General features: G+C 54.1%; 2 protein-coding genes across 9 annotated transcripts in view; one reads left to right on the top strand and one right to left on the bottom strand.

Annotated features, from left to right (window-relative positions):
• Positions 1–27: 27 nt before the first annotated feature.
• Positions 28–14,069, top strand: LOC120235539 (BRCA2 and CDKN1A interacting protein). Its single transcript, XM_039237926.1, has 7 exons — positions 28–226; positions 4,475–4,549; positions 5,633–5,713; positions 10,068–10,157; positions 10,837–11,024; positions 12,322–12,496; positions 13,719–14,069. The coding sequence occupies exons 1-7, from the start codon at positions 59–61 to the stop codon at positions 13,887–13,889; spliced, it is 948 nt and encodes a 315-aa protein (XP_039093857.1). The 5' UTR covers positions 28–58; the 3' UTR covers positions 13,890–14,069.
• A 66-nt stretch (positions 14,070–14,135) lies between these two features.
• DHX32 (DEAH-box helicase 32 (putative)) overlaps positions 14,136–27,984 on the bottom strand; it is a 56,847-nt gene continuing 42,998 nt past the window's right edge. For 5 of the 8 annotated variants that reach the window (XM_039237919.1, XM_039237917.1, XM_039237918.1 and 2 more), the window contains 6 exons: positions 19,443–19,634; positions 18,615–18,764; positions 17,067–17,254; positions 16,223–16,451; positions 15,520–15,701; positions 14,413–14,502 (listed from right to left, as the gene is read on the bottom strand). In XM_039237919.1, coding sequence (XP_039093850.1) covers positions 15,562–15,701; positions 16,223–16,451; positions 17,067–17,254; positions 18,615–18,764; positions 19,443–19,634 — 899 coding nt within the window. In that variant the 3' untranslated portion in view covers positions 14,413–14,502; positions 15,520–15,561. Of the gene's footprint in view, positions 14,503–14,836; positions 14,937–15,519; positions 15,702–16,222; positions 16,452–17,066; positions 17,255–18,614; positions 18,765–19,442; positions 19,635–27,984 lie in introns of those variants that run through there. The other 3 variants (XM_039237925.1, XM_039237922.1, XM_039237924.1) reach the window with 3 other exon arrangements.

Raw genomic sequence — 27,984 nt, 5'->3', positions numbered from 1 at the left:
GGGTGAGTCCGGAAGGGCGGGTTGGAGCGAGTTGCGCAGGCGCAGTGAGGCCGGCATCATGGCGTCCAGGCCCAAGCGGCGTGCCTTGGGTCGCGGGGCTCCGCGGGTTCCAGGTGTTCCGGACCCGCGAGTCGAGGAAGAAGACGAAGATGAAGTGGAGGATGAGGACGAAGATGATGAAGACAGTGACGAAGAAGAGGATGAAGACGACGAGACTGTCGACGAGGTGAGACCCCACAGGCGACCCCAGCGTGTTGATAGCTGGGTACCAACTTTCCGGCCGCCAAAGCCCTGTGGCTGCGAGCTGCCGGGAGCAGCGGCTGCCGTACCTGAGGGTCTGTCAGCGGAAACTGGAGACGACGCACTCAGTTTTTTTTTTACACGGGGCATACACAAATTATTCTCAGAAGTCTTACTCCGCCGGGCCAGCCCCCTCCCACCTCCCGAAGAAAACGCACCGCAACGCTTCTCAGTGGCTCTTTTTAGTTCTTAGGCTAAAACCCCAAATCCGGAGTAGACGGTCTACACCGGGGCCCTGCAGCCACTCCGCCCGGCTCTGCCTGCCCGCCTGCCTCACTCACAGCGGCCCCTTTCCTTTTCTTGAAGGCCTTCTGCTCGTTCTTCCCAGAGCTGGTCTTCGCCCCGCGGTGTGTTCCATCCTTTAGGTCGCAGCTGACCAGTGTCTGCCTCCGGGGCACCTGACCTTGTCCGTTCGCCACGTCCGGGTGATACGTTCCCCTAGAACTGGGTTCCTTCCCCCCCTCCCCCAAGAATAGCTCCTACGCTGCTGATTGGAGTTATAGGTAGTTAATATCTGTTGACCGAGTAATTAGGAGTGAATGATCCTTAAGAGCACGAATGCCCCATAAGTACCTAAAGCTTAGTGCGCCCAAAGCAGAATTTGTAATTCATGGCCTCAGCTTCTCAGGTTTGCGATTTCTATAAATGGTCCCCACATTCGCCTGTTGTTCAAACCCAAAACCCAGTAATTAACTTCAGTTCCTCCCTCTTTGTCATCCCACATCCAGTGTCTCAGTAAATCCTGTTAGCACTGTCTTTGTGTCCAGACGCTTTTCAGCATCGATTCTCTGGAGTCGAAGGCCACCCTTCCATCATCGCCTGCCTGGATTCCTTCAGTAGCTCATTTTTCTCCCATTCTAGTTCCTGTAGCATCTCTACACCTGAAGCCAGAAGGATCGTTTATTTATTTTTACAAGATGCTAGGAATGCTAAGTCCCATATTTTGAAATTTATTTTTTAGTAATCTCTAAGGCCAACGTGGGGCTCGAACTCATGACCCCGAATTCAAGAGTCACATGCTCTTCCAGTGGAGCCAGCCAGGGAGATCTTTTTAAAATGTAGGCCTTTTCTCTTTTCCTTGTTCAGAATATTCCAGTGATTTTTCCATTTCATGAATGAGAAAATCCAAAGTCCTCCCAGTTGGTGGACAGAAAGGCAGCTCATGTGGCCACAACAGAATAATCAAGAGTGATGGGAAATCAAGTCAGGGGTAAACATGAGTCAGAAGTGTGGATTCAGGATTGGGGCTGAGACTGGCGTGGGTATATGATAAATCCTGAGTGAACAGAGCTTTCTCTTACAAATGAGCCCTTTGCCCCCTTGCCTTGAATGTGGTCTCACATTTTTTTCACTTAGAGCTTTAATTGGCTGTTTTGCTAACTTTGGGGTTTTAGAAATCAGTGCTTCTTGCATTAATGTGGATTATCTGTTGCACTCTGGTGATTAAAACCATCAGTGTGGTAACCGTCATTGACATGGCAGGGTAACATATACTGTTAGGGGGAGTGTAGTTTGTTGCATTGCCTGCAGAGGGTAATTTGACAGTATCTGTGAAAGTTTAAAATTGTATACATTCCCTGATTCAGTAAGTCTCCTTGTAAGAATTTATCTTCCAGTAATAATAATAATTATCATGCTGTTCCAGGATCTGTGCACTTTGTATTAACTCATTTAATGCTTACATCAACCCTCTGAAGTTAGGAATTCCCACCACTTAAGACCGAGGACACACGGCAAGTTGAACACCGCACATGTAGTGCGGGGGGAAAGAAGAAACAGGAAATAAATTTGATTCTATGTTGAAAACTCCCTGAAAGACTAACATACTCTTGATAGTAACCTCTCAAGAGTAGGAGCTGGGGGGCCTGGTAATAAGAGCTCAAACCCTGATCTCTGCGCTCCGTGTAGTGTCTGCCAATGACGTGTATCACTTTTCTGGAGAAATTGTTAAGTCCTTACGGGCAGCTCCGCACACTTGGTGGATATTGAATCCTTTATTTATTTGAAGGAGGAGGCTTTTAGCTTCTGAAATGTTCACTCCTCCACAGCTCATTACTGGGATGAATAAATCCATGAGAATTATTTTGGAAATTCAGAATCTGCCCCGGATCTGTTTAAAAGGAAAGAAGGAAGGGTGTGTGTGTGTGTGTGGGTGTGTGTGGGTGTGTGTGGGTGTGTGTGTGTGTGTGTGTGTGTGTCCGTGTCCGTCCGTCCGGATTTAAAAAGCAGGGTGATTGGCTTAGAGGCAGCTGGCAGAGCAGCAATAGAAAGTGGCTGTGAGAACTTCGGGAAACAGGTGGGGGTGCTGAACAGACAAGAAGAAAAGCACTAGGTGTATTTAGTTAAGTTCTCCTGGCCATGGGGTTAGGACTCTTAAGACCCTCGGAGGGTAGCTTCAGCAGAAGGGGGAGTGTGGTAAGGATACAAGGGTATCTTAGACCTCCAAGGCCAGGAAGTAGCTGGGCCTCAGGAACCGGCTGGGGAGCCTGGAATGCTCTGGAGAACTTGAAAAGTCTTTCATGTTTGTCTTCTCTGCGTTACTGCTCTTTGTTGCATTCAAAACATTCAGTTATTTTTCTGTTTCTACACCATAGAACAGAGAATAGAAAATACCAACAGCTTCTGAGATTTGTCACTCAAAAGAGCACGTAGGTGAGATGCCATAGTTCGTGTTAATTCTAAAGCCTGTCTGTCACTTGGAAGAGAAGGGCAGGGCTCAGTGTTACACAGATGGTTGGTTCCCCTGAACTGTGTGGATGGGGAGGCCGTTCCAGGGAGAGCCGTGCTGGCCAGTTAGCCCCTCTGCCATCTGTAGGGGGCGTGCGGCCAGTAATGGCCCAGGACACATGTCCAACGCTTCTGTCCAGACAAGAATAAAAACCAACAACACTGGAAGGGCATTGTTTCGAGAAGTTATTCCTTTATAAGAAATACCTGAATAGTGACGATTTGTTACATGGTTTAGTTTTGACCCTGTTGGGAACACCCTCCTCCCTCCTCTGGGTTTTGCTGCTCACGGAGTCTGGCTGAGCCTACTTCCGAGAGCCAGGATTTGAGGTCTGTAAACTGACCTTGGTATCCAGCCCCTGGCAAATTTGAACAGCCAGGGGAATCCTTAAATATGTGCAGTCAGGATGACTAGGCAGAAGCACGTGCAGTTTTCCTCTGTGGTCTTCTTCAGCTAAGACTCAAATTCCAGAACCTGCTCAACTTGGAAGTATGTGTAAATACGCTCTTTTCTCAGAGCCCCCAAATAAGTGTGTCACTTACTGGGGTATGATAGAGGACAGGTCTTGCGTGGCAGTTATAAGCCTCTAAGGCTTTGTTTTTGGCATGAAGTAATCCTTTATTTATTTGTGGGACACTTCAGGAGCACCTTAGGTTAGAGTCTGAGGTTGTCATCGTTTTGCAGAGAGAGATTAGGAACCCAGCCACACACGGCTTCTTTCAGTGTCTTGCACTCACTCGCCATATTTCCTCCTGCCTCAGGGCCTTTGTGTGTGTCGTTCTCTGTGTGGGAACTCTCACCCTCACTCCCAGCCCAAGTGTCCCTTCTCTAAAGGAAGACATTCTTAACCTATTTTCCAAGCTGTTAACAGCATTGTGCACCTGTGTTTTATTGCAACCTTACATTTGTTTGCATTAGTATTTCCTTAAAGTCTGTATTTCCCCCTTAAACTGTACCCTTCTCCCTGGCACAGTGCTTGGTACAGAGTGGCACTCAGTATTTGCCAAGGAAATGAAGTATAGCCTCAAGAGCCATGGCCTGAATCAAACTCAAGGCAATGCCAGGGACTTTTGAAGTGATTTTGCTTTTTGTTCACCCTTATTGCAGTCAGGTACACAATCTCTCCTTTGTGCTGCTGTGACTTTATGCAGAGCAGATGTGCTCTACACTGAAACTAGAGCACTCTGAGTTTTTGTGTTTCTCAGGCTTTTGTGTCAAATGAGATGGTATGAAGGTGCTTTGTAACCTGTGCAGATGGCAGTCTTGGCACTTTTCTTGCCTATTTAAGCCTAGACAGATCTTCAGATAACCTTTTCTTTGTGTCCTTTTTCTGACATGTTCTGTAGATAGAGCCCAAACGAGGAGGTAGCAGGAAAAGAAAAATCTGCACAGTAGAAAATAATTCCTGAATTATGTGTGGTGACCTATTTTGTATGTTCTTTACAGGAAGTGAATGTTGAATTTGAAGCGTATTCCATCTCAGATAATGATTATGACGGAATTAAGAAGTTACTGCAGCAGGTATGGTCTTTATACTCTTCACACACAACTTGGCTCTTCTGAGAAAACCCAGGCCATTCAGCCAACACAAGCTAGGTCAAATTCCAGCCTTTATTTTAGAATTCCCCTTCCTATCTTGTCTACCCTGCAGAGAAGGAAGAAATGTTTCTCTTCTTTTCCAAGGTTAGTGTGTTAATAAGTGCCTTTTGTCCTAAAATCCTTTCCTTTTCATGTGCTAATTACTTGAACAATTCTGTTTCTCGTTCACATCCAAACTTGGTGGGGCAGAAGAATTCTCTTTTTTGTTTGTTTGTTTTTAAGTTTATTTTTAAAAAGACTAAATAAAGCAGAGGAGGGGCAGAGGGAGAGAATCCCTAGCAGGCTTCATTCACACTGACAGCAGAGAGCCTGACGAGAGGCTGAAACTCCTGAACCTTGAGATCCCGACCTGAGCTGAATTAGGACCCTTAGCCAGTGAGCGGCCGGGCGCCCCCCCCGGCGGAGGAACTCCTGCAGAATAGTACCATCCTGAGCACCAGCTGGTGCTACGCAGCCCGTGCTTGCTGCTGCTGCTCTGTCCTCCTCACCCTGTGTGAGGTGTGGGGTGGCTCCAGGGTCGCAGTCACATGCTTTGGCTTATGTCTTCGTCCTCCTCCCCCTCCCTCCCTTCTGTCTCCCTCTCCACACCTCCTGCATGAACACTGCCTCTTACATTTCAGGGCCTTTTGGCTTGGATTCTCCTGGGCTTTTCCTTTCCTCCTGGGTTGTCTTTGTGGTCACATCACTGATATCTCATTATTTGAATATGGATATCAGAAGTTCTGTTACACTTTTTGCTTTGATCTTCATTTTTTTTTAAAGATTTTTATTTATTTCTAGGAGAGAGAGAGAAAGATAGCGTGAGCAGGGGAGGGTCAGAGAGAGAGGGAGTCACAGACTGAAACAGGCTCCAGGCTCCGAGCTGGCAGTCAGCACAGAGTCCGACGTGGGGATCGAACCCACTAACCGCGAGACCATGACCTAAGCGAAAGTCGGTCGCTTAACCGACTAAGCCACCCAGGCGCCCCTGATCTTCATTTAAAATACGTATTTTTCTCCTTTTAGCTTTTCCTAAAGGCTCCGGTGAACACTGCAGAACTATCTGACCTCTTAATTCAACAAAACCATATCGGGAGTGTGATTAAGGTACGCCGGGCAGTTATGTTTGTTCTTATTAAATTAGTTCTTTGTCCTGTTAAGATCCTCCTGATGTTTAGCCAGCAGACCAAGAGCTCAAACTGGAAAGAGGTGTTCCTGGAGGAAGAGAGACTGGTTAGGAAGCCATTCTAGTAATTTCCAAGATGATTGAATGCAGGAATCCCAAGAGTGGCAATGGACAGTGAGAGAAGGCAGTGATTTAGAGGATATTTGGGAGATGAGGTATGAAGGGGCTCAGTGAGTGATGGGACAGGAGTCAAGGGTGGCTCCCAAGTATCCGGCTCGAGTGACCAAGGTTGCAGACGTGGGGGAAGAGGAGGCGAGGAGAGAACGTGAGTTCGGGAGTGCATGTGTCATGTGGGGTTTGCCTGCGATGCATGCGCAGGTGGTGTGAGCAGTGGCTGGAGACTTGGGCATTCTTAGCAGACCAACGACGGGTCCCCAGGAGGGCGTGGACAGGCCCTGCTGATCCCACCACGACTCAGAAGACTAACTGGCAGAGCCTGCCTAGGCGCTTCTTGTGGGGGTTGGGTGGGGGTGGCCTGGGAGGGGACACTGGGGGAAGCACAGCAGGAGGGTGAATCCTGCCAGTGGACCTGACCGTAGTGTCCGCAGCTTAGTGTCTCAGAATAGCATTGAGGACAGCACCTAGCTCTCCTGGGTCGCGTTAGCCCCAGAGGCTCAGTGGGGCTGGAGGACTCACTCTCGGGACCACTGTTAGTGCCGGCTGTCCACCGGGAGCCCAGCTGGGACCTCAGGTCAGGGGCCTCCATTCTCTCCGGTGCACCTTCCCCCCGCCCCGCACAGTGGCTGGGTTCCAGGAGCAGGCAACCCTACAGAACGGTCAGAGGGGCCTCATGTTGTAGGACACAGCGGCGTTTCCACTGTTTTCTTGATCGGCAGACACGAAGGTCTGCACAGGTTCAGGGGGAGGTGTGTGGGCCCCACCCCTCGGGGGAGGAGTGTCTAGGTTGTTCGTCAGAAGAGAATACTAGAATGGTGACGGGGTGGCCATTGGGGTGGCCATCAGTGGAAGGCAGATTCACTACAGTGACCTTAGCCCACCTCCGTTTCCATCTCTGGAGGCGAGGATGGTGCCTCCTCCATCCGGCGGTGAGAGGGCATCAGCTGCTGAGCAAGCGGTGCTTAGAGCAGTGGCGCGTGGCACGTGCTGTGGCAGCAGCCGTCACGGTGACCGGCCCTTCCCGTTCCCAGCACTTAGCGTCCGGGTGATGGTGTGAAAGCAGCCACCCCAGTCTCCCGTACCCCCACCCACCGCGCCTTTAGCCGTCTCCCTTTGTTCTCGAAGCCAGGGATCGGGAAAAAGTTTGCATTCCCAGCGTCTCCCTGGCCCTCTCCCAGACACCCGGACCTGGCCTTCACCGCCACAGCTCCACTGGCGTCCTGGGGCGGCGCCCGCGTCTCCGTTGCTGACCCTCATGGTGCAGATATAAAAGTGACAGGAACGTGACAGAAACAGCGCCTCCTGTGGCGTCCTTTTGTTAGGGCGGCGGGACAGGCAGAGCTCGTAACCAGGCGTCACCAGGCGCATCGTCGGGGTCTGCCCGAGCCCTGGTGACACCGCCTCTGCGTTTGGTCCCCCACCTTGCTTGTGCCCGCACGGGGCCTTTGGGACTGAGTGCTGTAGGCCCGTAGAGGCTAACGGTCCCCTGGCCACAGCGCGGGACAGCCTCCGATCCTCCATCGAGGGCGCACAGGAGGCCCCCCTGAGGGGACTGCCCTGTGGCCTCCCCTCCGTGCCCTGAGCGCTGGAAGAGCCGTAGGGCAAGGCCCCGGCTTCGTGGAGAATAGCTTCCTAGCAGGTCATTTGTCCCCGAGTCCCCCGAGGGGGAGTGACCCAGAACAAGAGTGTCAGTGGCTTGGAGCGGCTTGCTTCAGTTTGTGGTCTCAGGTGCCGCCTCGGTCTTGAGGACACGTTGCCGACCCTTTACCTTCTCACCCGGTCCTAAGCCCTTCCAACAAGAAGTCGCTTTTATCCCTGACGCAGCTTGGTGTCAGTGCGGGGCTCGGCCTCTCTCGGATGAGGTCACACGAAGCTCCACTGTTACAGTGTAGCCTCTGGCTCCTGCGGAGACGCTTGAGGTTCTCAGGGACAGAGGCTTGTGCGTGAGGAGAGCGACTGCCCAGAACTTTCACTGGAGCCTCTGGGACGGGGGTGGGGGGTGTCTCTCGTTCAGAGAAGCCAGTCCGTCTGTCGGGCTGTGGAGGGAAGAGGGTGGTGGTGGGGGAGGGCCATGAACCGCACTTGCGGGCTGTGTAGAGTGGCCGCCGGTTCGGGGGTGTGGGGTGAGGTGGAGTGGCTCAGGACCTGGGGACTAAGGAGGCTCCAAGGGTGAGGGGGCCGTGGGGGGCTGTGAACGGGTCAGGCAGACGGCACTGGTGCTGGCAGGGGGCGTGTGATCCTGGAGGAGACCGAATGCGATTGGGACTCCAGCCCCATGAGAGGCAGCCCCCGTGTGACGTCACCGTGTTGGTTGATGGCCTGTCATGGAGGAACGTTGAGCGCACTCCGGGGAATGACCATTTGGGGGACTTGTTTTAAGTCATTTCTGTGCTCACTCTGGGGCTTGAACTCACGACCCCAAGAGCAAGAGTTGCACCCTCTGCAACTGTGCCAGCCAGGGGCCCCAGTTTTGGGGATTTCTTAGGCTCTGACACTGAGGGTTCCTTTCTTCCTCCGTGGTACTGCCTCTCTTTGCCACGGTGGCGGGGAGGCCTGGGAGGTGCAGGAGAAAGGTCTCATGCGGCTCTCAAGGGACCACGGCTGGTGTCCCTATTCTCTTCTTTCCTTCCTTCTCTCCTTCAGGATCAGACGTGCCCAGTCCTGTCACTGGGCTGTGAGTGTCCCAGTTACCTCCTCGGTCTCCGTTAGGGACTCTGCGTGATTACCTGAAACGTCTCCCACCTTGGCGCACAGTGTTGTTTCCTAGGCCTTCGAGGCCTTACTTGAGCCACTGCAGCCTGCCTTGTTCCCGCAGGAAGAAACCGTGGGTCGTTTACAGCCCGGGGCCACAGGCGCGTGGGCTTTACAGCCTGGCAGGTGGCCCCTCTGCCAGATCTCCCCCATCAGCGGCAGCCCTGCTCAGCGTGGCCGGGCCCGGCTCAGTCACTGGTCACCCCCGTCAGCGGCAGCCCTGCTCAGTGTGGCGGGGCCCCGCTCAGTCACTGGTCACCCCCGTCGGCGGCAGCCCTGCTCAGTGTGGCCGGGCCCCGCTCAGTCACTGGTCACCCCCGTCGGCGGCAGCCCTGCTCAGTGTGGCCGGGCCCCGCTCAGTCACTGGTCACCCCCGTCGGCGGCAGCCCTGCTCAGTGTGGCCGGGCCCCGCTCAGTCACTGGTCTGGTCTGACGTCCTGTCCCCACTGAGGCAGGTCCCGCTGTTCTCCGTTCGCCACTGGGTGGTCGAGCTTTGTAAGCCCCTTCCCACAGAACAGTTTCAAGGACATACGGGCAGCTGTGGGTCCCTGCTGTCCTTTCGGGGTTGAGCAGCAGCCTCCTTCCATTTCGTTCAGCACATGGTCCCCAGGGACTTGGTTTGTGCCGGACCCCAGGCTCGGTACTGGGGACACGGTGAGAGTTCGCAGCCTGAACGGGCAAATAAGCAGCGTGAGGCACGCTGTGGAGGATGCCCTGAGGGCCCCGGCGAAGGCCTGTCCTAGAGCCTGGAGGAGCAGGGTAGAGCCCGGCATTTCCTTCTTCCTTTTCTGTTCTTAATTCATTTCCCTTCAGGCCCTTTCTCTCCTGCGCATGCTGTGGGAGTAAGTGGCCCTCGGGCCTGCCTCCACCGTGCTCTGGTGTGTGGCTGCGGGTGAGCCTGTGTCCCGGACCCGAGAGGAAAAAGCAGGCGAGGAGCAGGACCTCGCTCAGAGGACAGAGTTGCTTATTTCAATATGTTTCATCTGTTTTGTTTTTTCTTAATGTTTATTTGGGGGTGGGGTTGGGGAGGGACAGAGAGAGAGTGGGAGAGGGGGAATCCCACGCCGGCTCCGTGCTGTCAGCAAAGCCCGACACGGGACTTGATCTCACGAACTGTGAGATCATGTCCTGAGCTGAAGAGTCAGACGCTTAACCGGCTGAGCCACGAGGCGCCCCTGCTTCGGAGTTGTAATGCGTAGGGCACCTAGTGGAAAGACACCTGAGCAGGGCAGGCTCCGCCACGGTGGAGGGGGCAAGGCAGTAGGGGCGCGGCCGCGGCACTCGGCATGCATGCGGCCCTGCGGCGATGACAGCCGAGGAGAGTCTGTGAGAACCGGAAGGGGACTTGGTGTTCTGCCTCTTCCCAGGCAGACGTAACCACTCTCATCCCTTTTTCTTTTCAAATAGCAAACGGACGTTTCAGAAGACAGTGGTGACGATGTGGACGAAGATGAGATTTTTGGATTCATAAGTCTTTTAAATTTAACTGAAAGAAAGGTTAGTTTCACTGGGTGGCCCCTGGGCCAATTCCTTAGACCAATACTACTTTGATTTAATGCACAGTGACAATGATATCAGATAATAACATAATGACACAGGGTATGTGCTCCTGTGAAATCGTACTGTTATTTTTTTTTAACATGAAAGTGTTTGTGTTGTAAGTAATCTGTGTTGCCCAAGTCCTTCACTGCCTGTGGCGTGGACAAACCACCAGGACTGGTGGCCTAGTGTCCTATCCACGGGAGCCAATGGCTCTTCCTCTGATTGTGAGGCTTCGTGGCTCCCTGCAGCGGGGGAGGGAGAGGCCCTTCCTGATGTTTGCTGTGTTTCCATCCAGCTCTTTATTGACCAGAACTGCAGTTCTGATCAAAAGGGAAAACCGTCTGTTTACGCTCCTCAGAATCAGGTGCAGGTTACACTTCATCTTCGGGTTTTAGATGAACTTGTCTTTGCGAGATGGCCTGGACTTGCCATTCCAGTGTGTGCATGTTCGTGTGACCCTCTCTCCCCACTGCTCACGGCTGGTGAATAACCCGGGGCAGTTACGCTGAAGCAGCGGGCACAGAGGACGTGGTGGGAAACTGCCTTTGCTGCACGACAGAAGTCCCAGCTCGCTGGCACATCTCCTCCGAGGGGCGGCCTGTGACGGAAAGCAAGCCTTGTCATTGCTTTGCAGGGTACGCCGTGTGTGGAGCAAATTAAAGAGCTGGTCCTGAGCTCCTGTGAGAAGACCTGTGGAAAGGGCTCGGCTGAACAGCTGGACGCGCTCTTCAACGACCCCTCCAAGCCTGTGGGCTTCCTGCTCAGTGAGAGGTTCATTAACGTCCCTCCTCAGATCGCGCTGCCCATGCACCAGCAGCTCCAGTAAGAGACAGGGCCGCGTGCCTCGCGCAGTCCTTCCCCAGTGGGTTGGGCTGAGCGATGTCACCAGTAGGGGGGGTGGCTGGAGCGGCGGGGGGGGGGGGGGGGGGGGGGGGGGGGGGGGGGGGGGGGGGGGGGACGGAGGCAGCGGCCTGCGAGTCCTCCGTTACTTGTGACCTGAGTCTGAAGGGTCTTAAAAGGTCGAGGGGGTATAGAAACTGGAGTTATGTAGACTTGTTACCCCTGTTGGACTAGGGTCCTCTCTTCCCAGATTTCTATAAGGGGTGACGTGCCCACCGAACAGCAGTCAGGAAAGTTGGGTGCGACTCCTAGATTCCACAGGGATGTTTGGTAACTAAGGCCATGGCCCTGACACTGTGTGTGGCTTCTCGGGGTTTGCTGCTCTTGTATTTTATAATGCAGGGGGATTAGGTTTATGCCATTTTACTGTAAGAAGAGCTAAGGATCGGGATTACCTGGACTTTGAGGGAGAGCAGGACGGACATACGGACCGGGCCCCGTGCCGCGCAGACGCTCCTCCTCCGGGGCCCTGGCATCGTGCGCTCCTGGCAGTGTTCGGTGGGAAGGGAAGTACAGGCCATGGTGGCCCCCAGCTACCATTCAGCAGACTTCTGCCACGTGTTCTTTGTTCTGCTTTGTCTTTCTTCTGATCAGCTGGATCAGAGCTCGTTTATTTGCTTTCACAGGAGGGTGGTCTCTCCCCATCCTCTGGGAAAGAAAGCCGAAGTCTTTACATGTTTGTGTAGCCAGATGCGTGGGGACACTGTATGGTTTTCAGAAGGAAGAAGGATGTAGGCAACGTTGCCGCTCCCCTGACTACTCTAGAATGTGGGTGCCTGTGTCCTGTCGTGCCTTCAGCAGTATGTCAGGAATAAGTTCCAGACTCTGGTGCTGGAGACGAGGAGTCACGTGCTCCAATAGCTCTGCCTATGGCCCTGTGCCTTTGTGTCTTCCTGTTAAACATTTGTTTTTAAAAAATCCAGATTCTTAGGTGTTGATGTCCAGTGGATTTGAGACTCCTGTTGTTTACTGTGTATCCACAACTCAGCATAATCTGACTCATCCGACTACTTACTGTAAAACACTGCTCAATTAATCGAAAGTGCATTGGGCTACAGAAATACTACTCGGACTTTAGAAGCATCTGGACCTCATGTCGGTCCATTAGGCCTGTGTCGGACATGACAGGGCCCACCAAGGTGGCCTCCCTGGTTTTCCCTGCGCTCTGGTTCGTGGATTTCACCCAACTCAGCAGGCAAACCTCTGTTACGCCTTTTAGGAAAGAGCTGGCGGAGGCACACAGGACTAACAAGCCATGCGGACAGTGTTCCTTCTACCTTCTGATTAGCAAGACGTTCGTGGAAGCCGGAAGAAACAATCCCAAGAGGAAATGGAGCCACCAGGAAAAAGATGAGTTAATGTTTGCAAATGCAGAGGAAGAATTTTTTTATGAGGTAATTTTTCTATGTTTTCATCTATTTGCATAGATGTCAGTAAGGATTATCTTCTCGACAATGAGCAGCATGTACTGCTCTCCATTCACGTTAGAGCCCTTGGAGTACGACGCCTCTTCCCCGCTGCCAGCGGCTGGTAGCGACACGGTGCCCACACCTAGTAGGTTCTCACCAGGTTAGCGGCCGCTCCTCTGCCCCGTCGGCGATGAGCGTGGGGAGCAGAAAAGCCACGAACACTGAATGGTGGTCTGGCACTTGCAATATGCTGACTAGGAGGTGCTTCATTCTAGAACCACTCCACGAGGTAGACATTAGTTCTGGCTTACAGGTGGGGACCTGGAATCCGAGGGAGACTGCAGCCGTTACCTGAGCCGCGCAGCGGGAGATGTGGAAGCCAGCGCCGGCCCCGCCCCCCCGGAGGGCTGCCACACTCCCCTGCGCCCAGTCCCGGGTGTCCTGCTTGTGGGCTTTCTAGCGTGTTCTTTCCGTAAAGGTAGTGTGTGCCACCGTGGGCCACCAGACACCCTGACCTCAGCTCAGAGATGTTAAATCTGAGGGTAGCTTACCTTCCTGGATTAGAGGGTATCTGTCACTACTTTTAAAAAGACTCCTGCTAAATACTGAAGCACTACTAACATTATTAAAGCGGATTCAGCATTGCCCTGGTTTTTCAGGAATAAATACCTAACGTTTTTAGGCTTAAGCATCACCTTCGGTAGAGTAGGGACTCAGGGAAGCGTGTGTGGGTGTTTGAAGATGGCCTGGTTGTACAGACGTCCCTGTCACATGACAGCTTTATGCCAAAGGAGCAGCCAGGACATTGAGGAGAGACCAGTGTGTGAAGACCACGCTCACTGTCAGATGTCAGGGAGTCTTGATTTCACTTGTCTGTTGCAAGACTGTTTTGAGAATCAACTGAGATCATGAATATGAACAGAATTATAAATACTGACAAGTGGTAGGAGCAGCGACCTCACTTCGCTGCCGTCCCCTCGGGGCAGTGGGATGCTCCTCTCCTTGCTCCTGGGGTTAGAAACCTGCGAGGTGTTTGGGAACTTCTGTCTGACCGCCCCACCCCGTCTGTGCAGTTCTGTTCTGTGCTCTGCTTCCGGTCGCGGTCATCCCTAAAGATGCACCAGACGCTGTTCCTGGCTGCCACGGGGACGGGTTTTGCCTTTAGGTTGGCTGCAGGTTTAACTTACAACTAATGTGTTTGTTTTAGAAGGCGATCGTGAAGTTCAGCTTCTCAGTGCAGGAAGAGAGCGACACGTGTCTGGGAGGCAGGTGGTCCTTTGACGACGTCCCCATGAAGCCCCTGCGCACCGTGATGTTGATTCCAGGTGACCAGATGGATGAAATCATGGGTGAACTGAAAAAGCATCTCTCTCTCTGACCCGTTATTTCCCATGGACCGCGGGGGGCTACTTTTCGTTTTTGTAAAATTACCAGAAGACAGCTCACATTTAGTGAAAACTCATGACTTTATTCAGATTAAGGTCCTCTACAAAAAAGTAGGGTTCTGGCACCTGTGTCTGTGACACATTTACAAAATAGTTTTTAAAAAAAAAAAAAATTTGGTCAAATTGATGAATGGGTGATGAAAAGCTTTTCCAATAAGAAGGAAAACGTGGAGTAGTAATTTAAGGAACTCAATAAAAACTTCCATTTTTTATTTTTAAATAATGCACAAAGTGTAACTCTTTTCAAGACTGTCGTGTGGGGGTATGATGTCCGTATTCAAGTTGAAGGTCTGTGTCTCACTCCAGTGGACCCGCTGCGAGGCCGAGCCGGGTGCTTCCTGCACAGCATGCTTTCAGCAGAAGGTCCCCACGAGTCACTGCACGGCACATCTCTGCTCCGCGGTTTCCGGGCACTTCTCACACACGTTCTGTTCCTTTTTCATGGCTGACACGGGTGATAGGTGGTCCATCACTTGATGCAGAATGTCCTTACTCTCGCTAGGAGGCAGGTTACTGAAGTAGTATTGCGGTGCCAGTTGCATAAATCTGTTGAAAACGAAAAAATTAGACTTTTTTGGTGAGAAATACCAGATGTTACACGTGGGTACTTGCCGCCCCTGGAGAGTCTACCTGTGAGCTACTGTTTAAGGCCTCAGTGTCCGCCTGCCTTTGTAGAGTAAATCCTTCCTGTGGTATTCAGGGAGCCAGTCGAGCTGCACTTCTCGGGTATCTTCTCTAGGCCACACGGTGGCAGATGCCAACCGCTAACCCCCAGGGGACACCCGGAGCTCCCCTAAGGCCCATGGTGACATGTCAGATCAGGTGTTTGGCAGAGCTCTGGGGGAGTGAGAGAGGGACTGTCTTTGCCTCTTTCTCTTACTGACTAATGCCGCTCCACCTCCGGCTGCTAGTTACTGTCGGCTCCTGCCTTGAATGTCACTCTGTCCAGGTACAAGTGCTCGTTCAGGTAGACCCAGCGCCTGCGGAAGCACCCAGGGAGGATACTCTATAATCGTTTCGTACTGCACTTAGGCTACGTTCCAGACTCCTGTGTGGCCCAGAGGCCCTGCACCTCTGGGACCTGCCCGTCTTCCACGTCCCCTTCACCCCTCCCTCCCCACTAGCCCCCGTCTTGGTGGCATGTCTGTTCCGGGAGGGGGCTAAGCGGTTCCTCCTCACGGTCTGCGCCTGGAGACACCACGGCTCTGCGGCGTTTTGTTTAGTTCTATGCTCTATCCTTTTTTGGTTTTGTTTTTTTTGGGGTTGTTATTTTAGCTTCTTTTAAAGTAATCTCTATGCCTGATGTGGGACTCAAACTCATGACCCAAGGTCAAGAGTTGCACGCCCCACCGCGGAGCCAGCCAGGCGCCCGTCTGCCCTGTACGCTTGATGCTGTGTTCTCAAAGGCAAGAGCATTCAGAGACCTGCTCTTGTAAGTACTCGCCATGCAAGTTTAGATTGGCACCAGCATCAACTTCTACCTGAAAATGTAATAAAAACCAAGTTCGTCACGTACTCAAGAGGGGTTCAAAAGAAGCCCTCTTTTTTGTCCGTTAAACTTACAGTTCAGGAGAGATTTCTGAGGTAATCCTGATGTAGTTGTTCTCAGCGATGCTGAACTTGTGGAAGAGAACCCACTCGGGCGTCCTCTTGGAGAGGGAGTAGGCGGACAGCGGGTGCAGCTGGGCGACCTGCTTGTGTGTCAGCATCAGGTAGTTCCCCGAGCCGTCCACATCCCGAGCCGTCTACACCGCAGGGTTTCGAGAGCAAACATTTCGTGTTAATATGGAAAGCGACAGAAAAAAAGCGTTTTGTTTTAAAGATTCCTAACTACTCGGACACCTGGGTGACTCGCTCGGCTGAGCCATCCTACTCTTGGTTTTAGCTCAGCTCATCATCTCACAGTTTGGGAGTTCGAGCCCTGCACTGGGCTCTGCACTGACACCATGGAGCCTGCTTGGGATTCTCTTTCTTTCTCTCCTCTTCCACCCTCCTCCTCCACCCGTCTCGCCCTCAAAATAAACTTCGGAATTTTTTTAAATTAAAAAATTTTTAAGTCTTTCATATAAAATAGTAAGAATTACAAATCTGCCACCCAGGTTTCCTGTTTTCAGATCTAGAAAATAAAACGTGTTTTGCCCAAAACTTTGAGACCCTGATGATGATATTCACTGACGGCAGCACGTGCAGGCCAGGCGGGGAGAGCAGCACCACTGAGGATGTTAACGTTTGGGTCATGAAGTAAAGGTGGCGCGCAGTGTGGTACCTGCCATGTCACGGGCAACGTGCTCAGATGCCAGGTGTTTTAGCTCATCTAATCCAGTAACACGGATGTGGGGCCTTTTCCACGCAGATGAGGAAATCCACGTTGAAGTGCCATGTTTTTCTTTATGAAGACTAGAATTTGAGTAGAAACAGCCCAATATTTCTCTTACTACCATGTGAAGAACATGCTTACATCCGTGCTCTAATTTAGGGCAACCACGTTCCACAGCCTTCATTTTGGAAAAGAAACAAATGGGACATCATCTTTATTTCTTTGGTGGGTATTAGTGTCACCCGTTAAATATGAATTTGCATATTTATATACGCAAATATATAAATTTGCAGTGAGATGAGGGACTGTATCTGATGTTCGGCCAAAGACTGTTTTACTAACTTCCGTCTGTAATGAAGAGAGGCCTTCTGTCCTTTTGGACCAAGTGAATGCACTCTGTCTCAGCCCTTCAGTTCCCTTGAGGGGATGTGTATTTAAATACCAAATCTTTAATAGCCTAGAAGCTTTTCGGTTTTGTTGTACTTTTTAAAATGAAAGTGTATTTGAGAGAAAGCCTGCACGCATGTGTGTGGGGGAGGGGCAAAGAGAGGGAGAGAGAATCCCAAGCAGGCTTGGTGCTGTCAGTGCAGAGCCCAGCCTTGCACCCACGATCAGACCTCTGTCAAAATCGAGAGTAGTGTGCTTAACCGCCAGAGCCACCCAGGCACCCCGGTTTTCAGTTTGAAAGTTAACGTCAATAAGAGAATCGTCCTAAGTGACAGATTCCTAACAGACTGTCCTGAAAACGCTAGGCTTTGGAAAGACCACCCCGGACGGCCTTCCCCGTTCTTGCCTGCATGAAGTAGCCGGACAGAAGAGCTTTCTTTATGTTCAGGGCGTTCTCCTTCGAGCCGAAGGCAGGTTCTGCACAGGGAAGCTCGATTCGCTTGACGATTTCTAAGAGTTCAGCTCGGATAACATCCGCCGCCCTGAGTGCGCAGCAGTTGAGGAAGTAATCGTGACACCACTTCTCAACACCGTCTGGGGGGGAAGGAGGAGTAACAGAAATGACGTCACCAGCTGTACGAGCCCCGGCCAGGAAGAAGGCGTGATCTCCGTCCTCCCCTAGCGAGCTGGTCACATAAGTGACTGGGAGGGGAGCTGCGGGGGCTCGGGGACCCCGGCGAACTCAGAACAGCGTGTTCCCAGCGCTGTGAGGGTAGCACCCTTCACCTGCAACTCTGGTGGGGGCGCGGGAAGCCATCCCCGATCGACACTCTCGTGTGTGCAGCAAGGACGTAAGAGGCCACAACATTTAACCAACTAGGAGGGAGGCGGAGAGCACACGTCCCCTGAGCCATGGCACTGTCTCTGTGTTTATAAGGCTGGGGCCGCTACCAGGCTGAGCTGGGATCAAGCTCACCTGCCTACCCTGGCTGCAAATGTTCTAGTAAATTCAGTCACCCGTTCAGTGTGAAGCTGTTCGCTCTTGCCGCCTGTACTTCCCTGGGTGGATGTGGCGGCATGGCTTGCCCTGGCAGTGCCCCTGGCCTCGGCACAGCGGGCAGAAGGCCCCGTCGTGCGCTCAGGCCCGCTCAGGTACAAGAGCACGTACATGCGCAAACCATGGTCACCCAGCCCCCTTGCTCTCAAAAGATGCCACCAAACTTCCCATGTCTCCTGGCGCCACTGACAACTTTCATGCTTCGTGGATGCTTCATGGAAAACGAAGGTCCCCTTGCAGGAAGGGAACATGGTGGCTGCCTGTGGAGGCCCCGTCCCGTCGGCCCCTAGGGATTGCCTTCCAGTCGTTATCAGCGCTGAGCATGGTCTTCCTGCTGGGCCTCTCTCGGGAAAGGATGGGAAATCCTTTCACATCAGGACGTTGGCCTCAGCTTTCTCATGAGCCCTTCTACTCTGCAGGACTCCCCTCCTCCCTTCCCCCCCGCCCCCCTCCCCCCCACAGCACACCCGCCTGCTCTTCCGTTATCTGGAGCCAGGGGGCGGGGGTCTGTTGGTTTGGCTCTGTCCTCCGTGTCTGCCTTCTGTCTCCATCTGGTGAATGTGCATGTGACTTAGGGAACACACAAAGCGCAGCTCTGACCCCAGGGCACTGAGAGGTGGCAGTGCCTTTCTTTCCTTCCAGGACCCGGGAGGACAGAGCTATGCTGTGCGGGTCTCTGTCCCCATGTCGTCGCGCCCAGGCTTGCTCGCTGAAGGCTGGCTGGGCCGAGCACTGGACTTGCACAGGCACAGCCAGCCAGTGCGTTTAGGGCCCTGGGTGCCACTCCCCTAGGTGACCAGCAGGGCCGCAGACAGGTGACTTAGACCAGTGCGCCTTTATCTGGGGAGGGAGGGGTGGACACGAGTGAGTTTCTCAGAATCGCGGGCATTCACTTACGTTCACTGGTGGAGTTCAGAGCCGTGTCCTGGTACGCCTTGTAAACGTTGATGAGGGTAAAGTGATCTCCTTCAGGATGTAAGAAGGTCTTCCAGCAAGTCAAGGCAGCCTCCTCGGCTCCACGTGGCGGACTGGAGAAGCAACTGGGAGCTTCAAGATGCAGGAGGTCACAAGGTCAGCAATGGGGAAGCCGCTTCACCTTAGCACGGCGCAAATGGAGGGCTCGCCACTGCGTAGACTGCTCCTGTCTGATTCTCTGAATAAAGACTATTCTTGCTTGCTTACAAATCAGAGAGGCGTGGGGGGGAGTGGTCGTGAATATTTCTCTCCCTTATGTTTGCTTCTCTCAGGCCTGCGTAGCAGTTAACAGCCCGCTGGTGTTACCGTCAGAGTTGGCTGGCGGAGGGGGGGGACCTGGACCCCTCAAGGCCAGTGGCTAGAACAGGAGGGGAGCTTAGAGTTCTAATGCAGCACAGCCTTCGGCCTCTTCTGCCAGTAAGAGAATAAACTAAAACATCATAAACCAAGAATGAGGCGATAGGCAATAAATAAACACCTAATTCTTTGGGGAAGAACACCTCTAGTGACACATTTTTCCTTCAATGATTGGTCTGCTTAAGAAATTCACTGGCTTTTGATGGATTTTTTCATATTAAGATAATTATAACTTTCTACCTTCTTAAAGCCAGTAAAATACTTCATTATCACTTCAAAGGGTGAATGGGTTACCGCCTCTGTTAGGTACTTCTTAAAACCTTTCAAACGGACCTCATTTCACTCTATGGCCGGTCAGCCTCACACACGGAAGAACAGCCCTTCAGGGAGTACCTGTCACCATGGCAGCGATCGTCAGCATCTCCTCCACGCAGTCAAATTCACAGGACGCTAAGATAGACTTTGAGAGCTGGGGGTCAAGAGGAAACTCCGACATGATGATCCCAAACTCAGAGAGGTTCCCGTCATTGTCCAGGGCCGCCAGATAATCCAAGTCTTCCAGCGCCTGCATCAGACTCTCCGGTGCTGGCGAGGACAAAACCGTCATCAGCCGCCTACACCAAGAGGGAGGAGCAAGCACTGGACCTCCCTTCCCACGTGCAACAGCCAAACAGTGGGCAAAATACGTGAAACGACAAAACTTCAGGCCGTGAGGGACAGTGAATCCCGAGAGGGGGCCCCTAATGAAGTGAGCCTCACGGCTGCCCAGCTTACGGCCTGGAAAGAGTTTTCTGGCTGCAGAGCCTGACGGGGACCCAGGCGGGGCCTACCAGACTCCGAGTTATGAAGGTGGTTCTGAGGATTCAGGGACACCCAGGAGGCCAGAGCTCGCAGGCCGGGGAGCGCCCGACCGGGAGAGGCCCATAGAGACAGGACTCCAGCTCTATGGAAAGCCCCCTCGACGCGTCTGCTGAGCATGTGTAAGGAGCTACGTCAGGCCGCAACCAGAACCACGCAGAGGACTGGAGGGACGGTGCCTGGTGCTCCCACGGGAGCTAGGATACTGCCCCCGTCTACCCACCGGGCTGGGGACCCTCACAACTCAAGGGCCCGGGGAAGGAGATGCAGAAGGGACGAACCACCCCCCCAGACATGCCCGCTCCACCGAAAAGATGAAGACCAGGATCTGGAAGCATCCTACTGCAGCCCAGGATAAAGTTCAAGAATATTTATAGGAAAACAAAATATCCAACACCCAGCACGGCAAAATGTACAATGTCTAGCATCCAATAAAAATTACGAGGCATGAAAAACAGGAAAATACAGTCCCATGATAAAGAGGAAAAGTTAACCAAATGAAACTGCTCCGGGACTCGGATGGCGGAAACCGTGACAAGGATGTTGCGTGCAAAGAAGGACAGAAGCCTGATTTTCTGTTTCCCCTTTAGGTTTATAGAACCCCAGTAACAGTGTGTTCATTATATATGCTTAATCTCCACCAAAAAACATAACCCATTTATTCAAAGCAACGTATTCTTGCTCTTGTAGGATAAAATTGTATTACTAAATACACGTGTTTTTCACCTGTCTAGAAGGTGAGAGAGCAAAAAGCTGCAGAAAGAAGCAAATCACACAGTATTAAGCTGCTTTCATGTTCTATCCCAGAAACCAGAGGATTTATGAGCTTTCCTTGTCTGAACTCCAGCACGTGCACGCTGAGCCGGAGATAAAGACCCTGGGGACCTAAGAAGCAATTTAACCTCCTGGCATCTGGGAGTTTCCTTATTTGCTGTTCAGACCCTGCCAAGCCACTTGTCAGGACATCAGGCAACTTGCATAACTCACAAGCCAGTCTGTCACCAACTCAGGAAGCGTCCCCTCCTTCCTAACTGGACACGACGAAAGCACCGGGAGATGACGCTACGGTGGGCTGGGAAACCGCTCGCCGGAGCTGCACGCGCTTCGTGAGGTCTCCAGTCCCTTCGCTGCAGAGCAGGACAGGTGACGGCCTGCTCGGCCTGCGCCATGTGGGCCGCGAGCAAAAGCACGCCCAGCGAACGTGCCCGGACGGGACCCAGGCTGGACGTCCTGGGGCACAGCTTTCATTCGCGGCTGGAAGAAAAGTTTAACCTCCCCGGTGGCTGTGAACGGTCTCACTGAGATGGACCCCGGAGCACGGCCGGGCTGCCCAGGAGGGTCGCATCCCTCGCTGGGCCCCGACCCCTCGGTCCCGCCTGCGTGCCGGCGCGGGGCCCTGGCGCATTCCTCATCTGTTCTTGGGGGCCCCCGGGCAGAGAGGAGACCTGGAGAAGACAGTCCTGGGAAGGAAGCGGATGGGCTGTGGAAGGAAAAAGTCTGAGAGTTCTGTCCTGCCAGAGAAGGTACGAGAGGCAGGAACGGAAGCAAGCATCGCAGGTGAAACGCAGCAGGTGTGAGGAGCACGCGCTTGATTACTGTAAAGTGTTTAGGAACCCGTTTCTATAAATCAGCAAAGCTGCTGCGCTGTAAGTTACAGGCCCTTTGGCAACTGTCCGTCAGCATCTGGCCTCACGGCCTGGCTCTGTCCCCATTTTTGTCGCAGAAACGACTTCCTAATTCTGTTCTCGGCCTCATGCAAGAAAAAAAAAGAGGCTGCTCCCGGGGCTCAATTCTATTAGAAGGAACAAGTTAACGAATGTAGGTTATACAGGCAAAGGAACTAATAACGAACTGGATAGAATTTGCTAATATTACATTCCACGCCTGAAGACCTCTCCCCAGTGTGGCTCCTAAAACGGTCTTAGCTAAGATCAGGCTGCGAAAAGGCTCTCTACGGCAGGGTCGCTCCAGTGTGCTCCGTGGGAAATAATGTGACAGGCGTCCGGGCAGACAGGAACCTGCAGGAGCAGAGCAGGGCAAGGAGCCTCTCCCGTTACGCGGCCCCCAACGCCAGGGCCGGCCCCTCTCCTCCCGCCGTACTCCTTAACCTGCTTTCTAACCGCTAAGGATATAGCATCAAAGTTCAGTCTGAGTCCCCAGAACTGGAAAGGATTTTCGAGATCGGGTGGCCTCCGCTGGTAAATGGAAGACACTCCCGGCCCGGCCCCTCCGAGCTCCCCTAGCTGTGCGCTCAGACCTGCCGCACGCCAGCTCTGCTCCTAACTGTGCCGTGGAAGGAGCCCCAGACCCGAGAGCCAGGGGCCCCTCCCCTCACTCCCACCCTGCGCAGGCCGAGGAGGGGACTAAGCCTTAGGGTGGGAAGGAGCTGAGGCTGCCTGGGGGGGAGGTTTGCTGGTTACCGTACTTCCCCATAAGGCTAACATTCAATCATTCACTCACTTCCCCTCAAGCCACTCATGACTGTCTTGGCGGCTGGCACTTGCAAGGCCCTGGGGGCAGGTGCACACGTGGACGTGGACGGGCTCAACCTTGGCCTTCTGGGGGGGGGTCCTCGGAGGGACAGCCACGTACAGACCAACAACCGGTTTCCAGTGTCCTGGGCGCGCAGCTTCGCCCAGCTGGCCTCTTCTAGGAGCTGCACCTCGGCTCCCCGAGAGGCATGTTTGCGGTGCCACGTGACCACCTCCTGCACTACCACCGGCCGCCAGGCCCGGCGGGCTTGTTCAGGGCGGGCCCCCTCTCAAACGGAACCCATGCTTCTGTGTTGGGGTTCGGACCCAGAGAAACAGGACCTTCCAGGGGCTGACTCAGGACGTCACGGGGCTTGAGGCGGAACACAGCCAAGGCTGTGCTCTGTGGACTGAAGAGAGAGCAGAGGAGAAGAGTCAAGAGATACGGACACGGTTCGCAGGAGCCATGGTGGGGGGGGGGGGCGGGGGGGAGCTGCAGACAGCGCAAAGCCTGCCCGGGGGTCTCTCTCTGTCTCCCTCGGCCTCTTCCTTGCTCGCATTCTCTGTTTCTCTCAAAGTAAAATAAATAAATGTTAAAAAAAAACAAAAAAACAAAAAAAAAACAAATGAAGTTTCTGGTCCCAACTGGTTTTGGGACTGAGACTTGGGCCTTGCGTGCACTGCGAAGTCCCCAGAAGGAAGAGACTGAGGGGTCAGAGGCGGCTTTGGGTTGAAGTGTAAACTCTAAACCAGGACTTTTAGGGAAGGAGTTTAAGAGTCTGAGTCCGAAAGGAGGGGAAGCAAAGGCTTCGGCTTCCCTGAATCTCACAGGACGTGCTCACAAAGCCTGGCGCGTGCCTAACTCCCACCCAACACTGTGCGCAGCACTTCTGCATAATCTCATTTGAACCTTTATTCTTCTAAGTTCATTTATTTTGAGAGAAAGAGAGAGAGAGAGTGTGCAAGAGCACAAAAATGGGGGCAGGAAGGAGAGAATCCCAAGTGGGCTCCGCACCACCAGTGCAGGCCCTGACGCGGGGCTCGAACCCACAAACTGCGAGATTATGACCTGAGCTGAGATCAAGAGTCAGACACAACCGACTGAGCCACACCAGCGCCCCCGCATTTGAACCTCTTAGTGACCCCCTGACACAAGAGGGCAGACACCGTATCACATGCTACAGGTGAGGAAAAGGTTAAGTGACTTGCCAAAGGCACGGGCCTAAGTGTCTCCTCAGCAAAACGCGGACCTGAGCCCGGGCCCCCGCCCCCCGCAGCGCGCCTCCTGGCTCCACGTCCAAGCGCTGCTGTGAGCCACCGCCATCCCGAGGCCCCTCGTGCTGCTTCCCAACGCCTGTCCGGTATCTGCTTCCCACCATGAAAACCGTATCGTGTAGGCCCTTGCACAGCTCGGGGCCCACACACCTGTCCCAGAGCGTGGGGAGGGGTCACACAGGCGGTGACAGCCACGGTGTTTACTACATGCCCGTGCGTTCCTTTAAATTGTTTTTAATGCATATTTTTGAGAGAGAGAGAGAGAGCATGAGCAGGGGAGGGGCAGGGAGACAGAAGCTGAAGCAGGTTCCAGGCTCTGAGCTGTCATCACAGAGCCCAATGTGCGGCTCGAACCCACAAACTGTGAGATCATGACCTGAGCTGAAGTCAGACGCTTAACCCCCTGAGCCACCCAGGCACCCCTGTGCCAGCTGCGTTTCTACGGGGCCCACGTATGATAACTAATATATCTTGACAGTTCTGCGAACCAATTACTCTGATTACACTCCATTCAGATGAAGAAACAGACCCTGAGAAGGCGTCATAATGCCAGATGTGACACAGCGAGCCAGGGGGCTGGGACCGGCGCCCTGGCAGTCTGCTCTGGAGCCCGAGCTTTCTGGTGCCCCTCTGCCCTGGCTTGCCAAGGACGACCCGTCCCCATGTCTCACCCCTGCTTAATCATGCACAGCGTCCCCTTTCCCCCTGGAGCACCCCGGCCTGGCTAACTGGTCACATGCTCACGGGACCTATGAAGAGCCTAAAGTGTAACGAGAGCTGAAAACACTTCCATTCTGTGCCTTCTAAAATCTCTCCCGTTCTCCTCTTCGCTTTCTGAAAAATTACTTTGTCGCTTCCAGAATCTTCCAAGATCCTCACTTGGCCACTCCTGGGTTGTTCTAGCGGATCTGTGCCTCTTTCTCACACTCCTGACCGGCCACCTGAACACCGCAAGAGACTACGTGGCCTTCACAGAGACCCACGAAACCCACGTGGGGCCTTCCTGCCAGGGCGGCGCCAGACCACCTGCTCAGCCCGGGCCTGTTTGGGGCGGCGGCCGGAGGCGTCCTGGGCGAGGCTGTGAGCGCCACTGCCCGAGCGGGGAGCCTCAGCCCGCCCTCCCTCTGCTCTCCTCCTGGCACAGACTGTCCTGTTTAAAGACCTTTCTGTAAACCCACGTTTCCGGTGACGTGCAGACCCGCGCATGCTTCTCCAGCGCCCGCACAAACTAGGCTTTCCTGTGGCGGCCAGGATTCCAGAAGATGCCGATTGCTGACGCCTGACTCCTCAGCGCAGCTCAACCCACCGCGGCCTCTTTAACCCCTCCCGCTGCCGACTTTGCCCTGCGTCCTCTCCTGCTTTCCTGAGCTCCCGTCCTGCACACGACGCCTGGCGACATGTCTGTGTGGGGGTTTGTCTCATAGACCACTCCAAAGCCAGGGGTCTGGCCACCTGCCCCTAGATACACAGGCGGGCTCTGGGGTAGTCCAGTGCACCGCAGCTAGTGTGTCTCCGGCTCTGTGCGGGCGCCGTCGCCGTCCCGGAGGAGGCGTGGTCCGTTGGTCCGAAGCCTCGGGATCCAGATCCGCAGTGAGGGCGTCGCCCACGATGCAGGCCAGGCTTCAGCACCAGGCAGGAAAAACAATGGATCCCTTTTTCTTTTTTAGAAGATTGATATCAGGAGAATTCAGTGAATAGCCTGTAGCCTAGTTATGCCAAGTTCATTTGCACACGGCTCATGGACCCTGAAAAGGGGAACACGTTTGCTGCACTTGTGGATTTCAGTTAGAAGTTGGATTAATGCAGCAGCTGCGAGCATCATCTTTATTTCCTTCTAAAACGATGAGTCAGACTTAGTCCACAGTCCTCTTTGTCCCGAGCGCAGCAGAACCCGGGTGTGTGCGTATTGTCAGGAGACAAAAAGAGGCCGCCACCCTGACCCTCTGTCCCCAGTTCTCAGCTCCGGGCAGCGCAGCGGGAGGCCGCGGGAGGTTTGCTGTTTGCTCTCGGGATCTCTGAGGTCACAAAGCCTGCTTTTCTTCTCCCTTCCTGGCAAGGCCGCCAGACACCTACTGTCGGGAACAGGAAGATACCCGGGGAACCGACACATGGTGATCCCGGGGCCGGAGCAATGAGCTGTGGAACTGGAAGGGAATTCTCAGACATGAGCCGTGTCTCTGCGAACTCGCTCTCTGCAAGGTCTCTGCAGGGCTTACTGCGGCCGACTGGCCTCGGACAAAAGCCCAGCCGTCTGAAGCTGAGGTCACCGATGAGAAACCTGAGAAATGGGGACACATGGCAGAGACCCTCACTTTCTTCCTCAGTGACCAGAGGAAAAGCCAGGAGAAGTGGGGGAGGTCGTTTGAAAGTCACGGGGTGGAGGCTACCGGGATATTGTCACCAGCTCCATGGGCCGCCAGGGTCCCCAGCCCTGGCCCGTCGGACCCCCATGATTCCCATGACCCCACGCTTCCAGTAAGACAGATGCACTGAGCCGAGGTTGCCACACACTCTACAACTTTACATCGTCCCACTGTCAGGCTACTGCTCTGCCCAGAGCTGCTCCTTCCTAGGTCAGCACACACGCGCGCATGTATTCATCACTTCGGCCGGGCACCAAGGAGCCGGGCCCCAGGAACACTGTCCGGCAGGGAAGCCGGGAGCCCAGCAACACCGGCTCACGTCCCCCGAGTCCTGCAGGAGGGTCGCCACCCAGGTGCGAGCCCATTTTCCCGGGCGCCCAAATGCCACAGTCTCGACGTGCACTCTGCTCTGGCTTCTCCTCTGTCCCGTCTGTGTCTCAGCTCCTCTGTGCCTCAGGGAGGCCAGAGTCTCCCGCCCAAGGACAGCCTCCCCGGGGGGGCTCCATGCCCCCCCTGGGTTTCAGTGGCTTCCTGCAGGCTCGGCCCCGCAGCCAGATGGGGAGGGGCACGGACACTGCAGGAGACCGTCCACAGTCCTTCCGGAAGGACAGAGAGCTCCCGGGAGGAAATGGCTGCAGAGGAAGGAGACGGATTCTAGAAGGGATAAGGAGATCCCCCACCCTGCTCCTCAGGTGAGAAAGTTCGCGCTGAACGTCCAAGACCCCAAGGGGTTCCCCGGAATAACTCATTTTCCAAAGTGTTTACTGGGAGAGTTTCGTTGTAAAACTCCGAACGGCCCCGGGGAAGGACGCGACCCCAGGTCAGAGCGAGGTGCACCTGTGGGCCCTCCGGGTGAGGAAAGCTCTGGGGACGCTCCTGGGTCGGTGGGTGCCGCGAGCCCCGCCCACGCCTCGCACCCTCCGCAGGGGTGCGCCGCTTAGGACGACAAGCCTTCTCCACTGTCGGCTTTCCTTTGCACCTTTTCATTTCCAAGTGTGGCATCTTTAGAGGACCTTCCTCTTACTTCACCTACTCCAATGCTACTAGCCGTTTTCGGAAATATTTGAGAATGAGTCGCTCTAAAATACCGGACTTCTCAAGTGCTCGTAAACCGTAACGGCGCTGCTGGGCAAGATGACCGAAAAACGCAGGAACTGGGAGAAAGCATCACAAAAAAGGAGAAATTCCACCATTTCCAAGGATGCTCTCTGCTCACGAGGCCTCTGGGCTGGGGACTCAACGGTGCGTTAGTCACTCAGCCTGTGAGGAACATTCTGAGAATCTCACCCACTGGCCTGGAGCCCGAAGAAACGAAGGAAGCCCTTTTCACCAAAGCACGAGTGGACGGCAGTGCCAGCGAAGGGCCATCAGCGCTGTCAGGACCTGAACGGGCCTCACGCACCCTCTCCGTTCGGCCGACGTCAAGCTGCGGGCCCGCGGACAAAGCGGCGGTTCCCAAGGTGAAGACGCCTGGACGCGGGCAGGGGGGCAGTGGGAGGGGCGGCCTCGGGCAGGGAGGGCGGGCGGCGGCGTGAGGCCAGGGGACAGGCACTGCTTCCCGGTCCAGTCGCGGTCCTGCCACGTGCAGACTGCGCTCAGGAAGTGCCAGGTGACCGTGACCTGCTCCCACCAGCTCTGGGGGTGACGTGGAGACGGCCAGCGCACGTTCCGCCGGAAAAGGGCCCTGACGGCGAGGACACACGTGCAGGCTCACGGGGCTCTGGTGTGCTCTGAGGAGACACCCAGGCAGAGTTCACCTCCATCTGTGTGTGTTGCCCGACTTCTGTGACTCAGTTTTCTCATCTGTGAGATGGATCGAATCACGGTGTTTACCCCAGAGGGTTGTTGCAGCTTTAAACGACCTACTGTGTTGGCACAGACCACACGCGTCCTTGCTGTTCTCCCCACGGGACAGGGAGGTGTTTAAATGGACAAGAATCAGGGGCACCTGGACGGCTCAGGCGGTTA

This window comes from Hyaena hyaena, unplaced genomic scaffold, assembly GCF_003009895.1.
Source record: "Hyaena hyaena isolate Hyena2069 unplaced genomic scaffold, ASM300989v1 scaffold_129, whole genome shotgun sequence".
Taxonomy (NCBI): Eukaryota; Metazoa; Chordata; class Mammalia; order Carnivora; family Hyaenidae; genus Hyaena; species Hyaena hyaena.
This window is presented reverse-complemented; position numbering and strand designations above follow the sequence as displayed.